General features: G+C 35.1%; 1 protein-coding gene across 1 annotated transcript; it reads left to right on the top strand.

The window, feature by feature from the left end:
- The first annotated feature begins 304 nt into the window (after positions 1-304).
- Positions 305-3,746, top strand: LOC142356426 (adenylate kinase 8-like). The gene is made up of 3 exons (XM_075408339.1): positions 305-709; positions 1,137-1,298; positions 2,562-3,746. The coding sequence occupies exons 1-3, from the start codon at positions 539-541 to the stop codon at positions 3,684-3,686; spliced, it is 1,458 nt and encodes a 485-aa protein (XP_075264454.1). The 5' UTR covers positions 305-538; the 3' UTR covers positions 3,687-3,746.
- The last annotated feature ends 4,972 nt before the right edge of the window (positions 3,747-8,718 follow it).

Raw genomic sequence — 8,718 nt, 5'->3', positions numbered from 1 at the left:
ACCTAAATACTACCAGCAGGGATAGTGAAAAGACTGCTAGGGCATAAACTGAACTGATGACGAACAATAGTAAAAAAATATTCGCATGCGTTAAGTCAATAATTCCATTGTACTCAAAGTTCGTTCATGCTTAAAAATTGTAGAAAAAGTGAAAAATTTATCATTTTCCGGTTATGTAAATATCACCCACTTTATAATTGATTGAATGACCACAGAGAATGGTCGTAACAGTTTATGAACGTATTTTTTCCAATGAAGTTTTAGATTACCTTCTAGCACTGTTAGCGTACGCATTTTTAAAATTAAATTCGCGCTTAAATTTGTAATGCTCACTTTGTGCATACCTTGGTATAGTCTACGCTCCGGATAAATTCAGCGCACGTGCGTTTCTGCCATTTAATGCACAGACTACAATATTTAGCTGAGCTGCACAAATATTGAACAGAGAAATAACCAAAAACAACATCATCATTTTATTGATAAATTTTCAAAATTTCTCGTTCCTTAATTTTCGAAACTTTCAAACATTTGTTCAGAAATGACAGTTGATCAGACAGCTCGTCCTCTTAGGATTCCTCCACACTATGGACTGTATGCAGAGGAGAAAGGGATCTTCGAGACTCTGAAGCAGATGTTGCAGAATGTCATCATCAACAGACCTTCTGACCCTCTGCAACACATGATTGACTGGCTAGACCAGGACACTCAGGTAGGATCCAACAAACATACCAGCACTCCAGAACTTTTTCGTAAATAATCACCCTTACAGTTTTGTATAGAAATGGACCGATGATAAGTTGCTTCGGCCCGGATATTCAGCCCGATGAAGTCTGATAGTATACAACTTCCCATTATATTAGTCATGGTACCTTTTTTTACACAAAAGACTTGCGTAAAAAAGGCTTTCGTAAAAAAGGCTTGTGAGCGATTAATGCCACTTTCTTCTATTTGCATTAAAATTCTGAGTCCTTCCCATTATACCCCCCCCCATGAAATTATAGCCCCCCCATTATGGTATAATTACCGTGATTGGTAGGACTGTAATTTATCTGACCACTAAGCTGGGGGGAGCTATAATGGGAAAGACCCAAAATTCTCACCGATGTGTTTTATTTAAAACATTTTTTTTATTTCAGGATTTGCCCTCCATTATAATCCAGGGACGTTTTGGCTCCGGTCGCCATTCGATTGGGAAGGAGCTGGCGCAGAAACTGAGGTGCACTTTGGTGCTGCCTGAGAACCTGGCTGAGGAAGACTCAACTGGGGATGGAGACAGAGCAAGGGATCTTGTCACTCAGGTGAGAGAAAATTGTTCAGATCTTGTTTTAACAGGTTCAAATAGGTAAAAGCACACAACTAGAAGTTTAAAAATAAATCTTTAAACTTATGTACCAATTTGGAAGAAAGCTGCTCAACATGTGTTCATTGCTTGTTTTTAGAAAAGTTTCATAGAAAGTTTTTATTTTGTTTCTACCAATAGTTTCAATGTTGTTTATACTAATACAAAAATGCAACCAATAATAAATCATTGTTAAGACGATACATTTTTTAGATCAATAAAAAATGTTGAGCTTAATTTTTGGCCCGAACGCATTTTTAGATAATAGATGTTTAAATTACTCAACTGATCACTGCCTTAGTTGAATTACGGAACCTTTAAAAATTATTTAAATGTCTATCGTATGGCATATATATTGGCAAATTTATGTATCTGAAGGATAACTTAGGATCTGAATAACTTTGATGGCCTGATCGTCTTTCCGTTAAGCAAGTTGAAATAAAATTTCATCAATATGTTTTATTATTCAAGTCCTCATTATTAATACACAAGCCGGCATGTCATATAAGTAAAAATGGGATGCATAGAGGACTACTTCCAATAAGGTAGTCTGTTCTATAAGGTACCGTACCGAACCGCAAGGGTAAGTAAGTACTGGACAAGTTTAACTCTCCAGTCGCACGTCATTGGATTTTTGAGCCGCTAAAATCGACGCTTCAAAATGGCGAAATTCAAGCGTGAAAGCAAAGCAAAATGTAATACATATAAGATTTGCATTTATAATTTTCCAGAACTGATTTACACGTGGAGGTCGGTACGGACTAAATAGTCGTTCTCTGATAATTTACAAAAAAGGATAGGTTAAAGATGGCTTTGGGTAGAAGGGCAGGTTGTGTATAATGGCATTGGGTATAATGGCAATGGGTAAAACGGAATTGGGCAAAATGGCATTTGGTAAAATGGCATTTGATAAAATGGTATTGGGTGAAATGGTATTGGGTGAAATGGAAATGGGTAAAATGGCAGGTTGGGTATAATGGCTTTGGGTAAAATGGAATTGGGTAAGAAGACATTGGGTAAAATCGAATTGGGTAATTTGTCCTGACACCGGGTAAAACCTCCACATGGTCAACTAAAGCGAATCTAAGTTTTATAAAAATCACTCTGAACAGCAAAACTTAAAATTGCGCATTCAGGCTTCTAGCCATTGTAAATCTCTTTTTGACACCTTAGCCGAAGTTTTTTTTAAAAAACTGAATTGAAATGGGCAATTCATTTTCAGGGCAGAAACATTCCAGACGATCTGATGATAAAACTGATCAAAAACCGAGTCACAAGTCCAGATGCCGTCAAAAGAGGCTGGGTTCTTGTCGGATTCCCCGAAACAGGCGTGCAAGCCCACATGCTGCAACAAGCTGCAGTTCTTGCAAAACATTACATCAATCTGCAGATTCCAGACGAGGTCGTAATGGAACGGGCAAAGGGCAAGCGGGTTGACCCTGAAACAGGGAACATATATCACATAACCTTCGATTACCCTTCGGACGTTGACATTGAAAAGCGATTAATTTCGCCTCCGAATTGCGAGAAAGAAGACTATTTAGTGGATCAGCTTATCAAGTATCACCGAAATTCAGGAGCGCTCGAGACCTCATACGAGCCGTTCTTTAGTCAAGTGAACGCCGACCAGCCCAAAGCTGATGTCATGATGCAGGTAGTCAACATCATATCGCGAAAGCAACGTTCGGCAGCACCCCATACTCCCAGAATAATTCTCCTGGGCCCAAGAGGCGCTGGTAAGTCTGTTCAAAGCGCCTTGATTGCTAAGAAATACCGCATAGTCAATGTTAAAATTGACGAACTGGTAAAAACGCACGTTGCCGGTGAGACCAACATTGGCTTGACTTTAAAACCTTACTACGAAAACAACAAAGAAATTCCCGACAATTTGTTGTTCAAACTGTTGGATGAGCGCTTGGGCCAACTTGACTGCGTTGCTAATGGTTGGGTTCTGAACGGATTCCCGAAGAACGGATCTCAAGCTGAGAGGATGGAGCGACTGGGTTACAAAGCGAACCGGGTTCTTATGATGGATATTCCTACAGACAGCATCATAGAACGTGTATGTCAAAGATCAATCGACCCCCTTACTGGGGAATCCTATCACACCTTGTACAAACCAGCACCCACAGTCGAAGTGAAAGAACGACTTCGAATCCACCCGAGAGACGAGGAGGCCGAAGTTCAGTTGGAGCTGAACGAATTCCACGCGAACAAAGAGGACTTGGTGGACTTTTTCCAGATGAGTGATAATCGACTGCAGATAGTGAATGCTGATCAAGATACGCATAGTGTGTTTGAAACTATAGAATCCATGATTTGTAACCCTATTCCTGCAAAAGTTTAAACTAAATTCTGCTGTCAATTAATGATAAAGCAATGATTGAATTAATGTATTAACTCTTCATATCTGTTCAGACTATGGTTCAAATTCCTAGAAAAACGAAGTGAGCTAAGCTATAGTATGATCTATTAGTGTATTAATCGTCAAATTACAGTTTTTAACTACAACTTAGATTTGATTCAACATTGATAGGGTTTGGGCAAATTTAGCAAAATATGGCCTCCATTTAGCGTGTAACATGTTATTCACCAAATGAAAGCAATATTTTGCTAAACCCGCTAATTTTACGAAATTCGCTGGAATCCGATCGATGTTGAATTACATACAAAGCTATAGCGTGTCCCATAAAGTTGAAATAAGCGAACGTTTCGAAAGCCACAGGTTAGAGTTCAAAGGTCAAAGTTCAAAAAACATGTAGGAAAAATTGTTCAATGAGAACTTAATGAAAAAAAACGTTGGTATTCAAATAACCACATTGATGCTCAATTGCACGTTTTTGAGGTTTTCGAACGTTCGATTATTTCAACTTTATGGGACAGACTATACTTCATATTTCAATCATGTTCTATATTTTAATTTCATCCCCGGATGGTAATGGTTGAGAAAACTGACTCAGCTGATAACTTGAAGCAATCTACAGAGCCACTACAACTATGGAAATATTGCATTTCAATCTGTTTGTTTCTTCAAGTTTATCCAGAAATTTAAAGAGGTTTTTGAAATTCTGTCTGAAAAAGAGAATATCGTCAAATTCGAACTATTTTCTTAAAATTGAATTCGATGCTAAATGCGTTGCCAATTCATATTCTTTGCAATCCAAGGAGAGTCTTTTGGAGAGTGTTATTGTGATCTTCTGTATTTTTACGATTAAAGACCCGGATCTAAGTACTTAAAAAGTCTTTCACTTTTTATTTTATCAGCATTGGTTTTCAGCTTAAAATTTTAGCTTCAATGACGTAGTCTAGGGTTGTCTATAATTGAGGCCGATTATTAAACAGAGGCGTTGTTTGTTTGTTTTTTTTTATTTAGTGAGACAGCAAGAGAACCGGAAGTTCAAGGAGAAAGAAAAGTTGAAAAGATTGTTTCGGTGAAGAAATCCGAAGAGCGAAGAAAAGAAAGGGTGGTTTTTATTCAGACTTTTTCTGAAACAGCGAGAAGTGTAGGTACAAAAAAGTTCTCCCTAAGCGGCTTGTTCAACTTATTTTTTTATAGATTTAAATTTTAAATATTGTCAAAAATTTTTTCAGACCAGAGTTATGATATTCAAGCTGTGTCGATGGCATTTTAGAGGTTTTTGGTAATTAAGCGAAGTTCTACACCAACTTGAATGTTTTTGTTCTTCAACTGTTTTGCTGATTTTTAGGCTATTTTAGTGACCTTTTATTGCATTTTTTAGAAACTGAATTGTATTCTAATTTTAAGCATTTTTATTGTTTATAGATTTTTTTTGGTTTTAAAGCAGTTTTTGTGAGTCTAATTAGTTTCTTTATAATCTTCCATGGGCGTTTCTGCAATTTCAATTGCAAGAAACAAAGATTTTCGTTTGTATGTGAGCTTGTGCTATATTAAAAAAATGGAAACTTTACAATTTTCAATTGTAATTTATTTCTATTTTTGGCCATTTGTTAAAACTCAAGATTGTTTTTATTTTGACTTTGACGCGTTCTGTCTGTCAGTACTATCTATTGAAATGGCTAATCTTTTAGGCAGAGACGATTCAAATGGCAAATCTATTCAAATGGCTAATCTTTCGGCCATATTTTTCGATAAGAGAGCAAGCAAAGAACGCAAAAGTTCAGGGAATAAATAAAGCTTAAAGAGGTTGTTTTGAAAAAAAACTGAAAAACAGAGAAAAAACAGAAGTTTTTTCATTTCTTTTTTGGCAACAGAGCGCCACGAAATGTATGAAAAAATATTCGCCAATCGAGCAATGTTATTTTTGTACACGTTAGTTTTTTTTCAAGTTTTTCATTAAAAACGTTCATAAAGTTATTATGTTGGCTTAAAAATTAATGTAGATTAAGGGGATAATACTTGGTTTTTCAACAGGTTTTTCATTATTTAAGGTCTTTTGCGCCAAAGCACTTTTTTCTGATGGCTTGAATTAAGTTTTTCGGCGCATAACTGTTTCTATGAAATAAAATTTGAGTTAACAGTTTGAGAACTATGTAACAAGTTTTCGTCAGTTTGTAGTTTTGTATTCATTTGCCATGAAGTATGGGAAATCATTGAGCTTAGTATAAACACAAATTCTCATTTTAATTGTTTTTATTCTGTTTGAGAAATAATTAACTATTCTTAATTTTTTCAGTTAAACGTTTTTTAATGTTTTTAACTGTTTTTCATTTGCTCTCTCGTGCCAATAAACATGAAGCTCAGGGAGTGGAACGAGTTCGGAAAGTTGTCTTGGTGAGCAAATGCGGAGAGGGCAGTTAATTTGATCTTTCCATTTTTGAAACAGGGCAAAAAATTTAGGTATGAAATTTTTTTTGGCATACTTAGCGAAACGTCGAGCGAATTTCTTAAGTCCATATGCAAAATTTTCATGCTATTTTTTTCTCATTTTAATTTTATTAGTTGTTTAAGAGGTTACTACTAGCTAAAGTGAAAAAATTCAAGTTGTTATGATCGTGTTTTGAGGCTTTTTGGTAAGAAATAGTTCAAATGTCTATGAACATCTATGAACGTCTATGAACATCTATGAAAATATGTCCAATTAGTTCATTTTAGGATATTGGCCTTGTTTGCAAGAATCGTATTTTTTGCAAATTTGGTGACTTCTGAGGGTTTTGCGGATTTCTTATCCATTTTCGCGATGTTTGTTGATTACAATTTTTTAAATAACTCTAATTAAAGAAGACGTGCAAGATAACCTTTACCGAACTGAAGGATAACACTTCTGGGCTTTTTCCAATACAAATTCATTAGAGTTTTTTGTTCAAGGGGGACTATTTGTCACAATTGACAGCAAATTTGGTAAAATATGTCTCCAATTCAATATTTTTCCCCAGATTTTACAAACTTCGGGGACATTTGTGATCTGAACTTGTCTTCAATAATTTTGATAGAGCAAAATAATGGTCTCAATTGCATGCAACAAAGTTTTTTGTCTCAATGCGCACTTTTACTATAACTAAAATACTCACTGGCTTTCACGCCTTCTGCCAGTAAACATTGGATGACCGAAAGGCGGTGAAGACAAATTAGATTCGTGCCTTACTGGTTTTATAATAATTCAAGGGCCACTGAAAATGATGTAAAGTCAATGCTGCACATAAAAACAAATCTATATTTCCAATGAACAAAAATCAACACAGCAGGGCAAAATATGTGGCTTTGTGCATACAAAGTTATGAAAGAACGAGAAAAGATGCACAAACTTTTTTTTCAATATTAGGGAAATTTAGTTTGTGTTCACGAGCTTTTTTTTGGAATTTTGTTTTTTTAGTTTTATCTTTAATTTTTTCTGCCAAAGCGGTATTCTCCAATATATTTACCAGTAAGTGCATGTTTGGAGCCAATTTTGACATCTGACGCAATATTAGAACACTAAATGCACTTTTGTCCTATTTGGTTCCGCTGAAAGCTTTTAAACAGTTTTTTTATGTTTCGTTATTATCTCGTTTTTCTTTTTTCTTTTATTTTCAGGTTGAATTTAATTGGGAGTCGAATTCAGAGGATTTTGGTGATATTAGGAATATGGTTGCTAAGGAAGTGCAATGGCGTTTGTCAGCAACAATTGAGCAACTTTGGTTATTTTGTGGCCTTTTGAGTCTGTTTTTAGGTTTTTGTTGCCAACTTTTTCTGAGATGTATTTAGAGATAATCAATAAAGAGGTTACACTTGGGGGGACACTTAAATGTTGGACAAGATTGTTGTCACTTAAATGAAATTGTACAGTTTTGTGATAATTTGCGAGACTTTGTTTCTTGCCTTTGTAGCTTAGTTTTTAGCAGGCGCAAATAGGTTGGTTGACTGATTATTTAATTAAAAGAGTTTCAAAGATTTCAACTGGAAAATGCAATTTCTCTCAAAAAATTTTAAAAAATCTAATTTAATTTTTTTCTCCGATCCCTTCACTTTTCCTCGGTCCGTTTCTCTGCTTCTCGTTTGTCAATGTCTATCCATCTTTTATTGTTTCAAAGCGGTTACTCAAAAATTTCCTTTGCATTTTGTGAGTTAGTGTCTGGGTTTAACCGTTTTTACTGACCAACGAAGGTTTTTAAAAGTCTTGCAGATGAGTTACATGACGGAGTTTCAGAGACAATAAGTGTTTTTGAACATTTAGTAGACAATAAGTGTCTGGCGCCAAAGCGAATATATGCTTTGAGTCTGTTCAAAAGTTTTTCGGCTATGACTTTTAAGAAAAAAAAGTTTTTGGAAGTAAAATTCTATGCTGCAAATTATTCGGACCACACATTCATCTTAAATCGGACCAAACATGAAGACCAGAGAAAAGATGAAGGGTTTTTCATTTTGTCAGCGATTTAGAAACAGGCAGAAACACTAAATGGGAAAAAGCTAGATGAGAGTATTTTTTGTTTAATTGCAGTCAGTTTTTTTGATTAAAACCATCTTTTTCACCAAAATTTTTATGAGCTGCTATTAGATGAAGAAGTTCTCAGTGATTTGGGCCCTTTTTGGTTAGTTTAAAGGCCACTTATTTTACAATTTTTCCCCAATTAACTCTGAGGTTAATTTTGATTTGTTATAAATGCTCGTCTAATTGTTTCTGTTTTCTGTTTGATATTGTGATTCACTGGTATCTTATTCGGCTTTCCTATAGATGTTTTCTGGAACAGATGTTTTTTGATTTTGGCAGTTAATACATAGTTAAAATGACAAAATTAAGGGAAAATTTGAGCATAGTTTCACTTGTTTCTTACAGTTTTTCAATGTTTGTTTCTAATTTATTCACATTTTTAACTGTTGCTATGATCAAGTTTCTATTCAATATTTCCTTATTCATTTTGTTTTCTTGTGAAGCAGTCACCAATATATGTAAGTTTTCAATCAGACACAAAAATTTTCAATA

Source organism: Convolutriloba macropyga, unplaced genomic scaffold (genome assembly GCF_964194025.1).
Source record: "Convolutriloba macropyga unplaced genomic scaffold, txConMacr16.3 SCAFFOLD_1802, whole genome shotgun sequence".
Lineage (NCBI taxonomy): Eukaryota > Metazoa > Xenacoelomorpha > Acoela > Convolutidae > Convolutriloba > Convolutriloba macropyga.
This window is presented reverse-complemented; position numbering and strand designations above follow the sequence as displayed.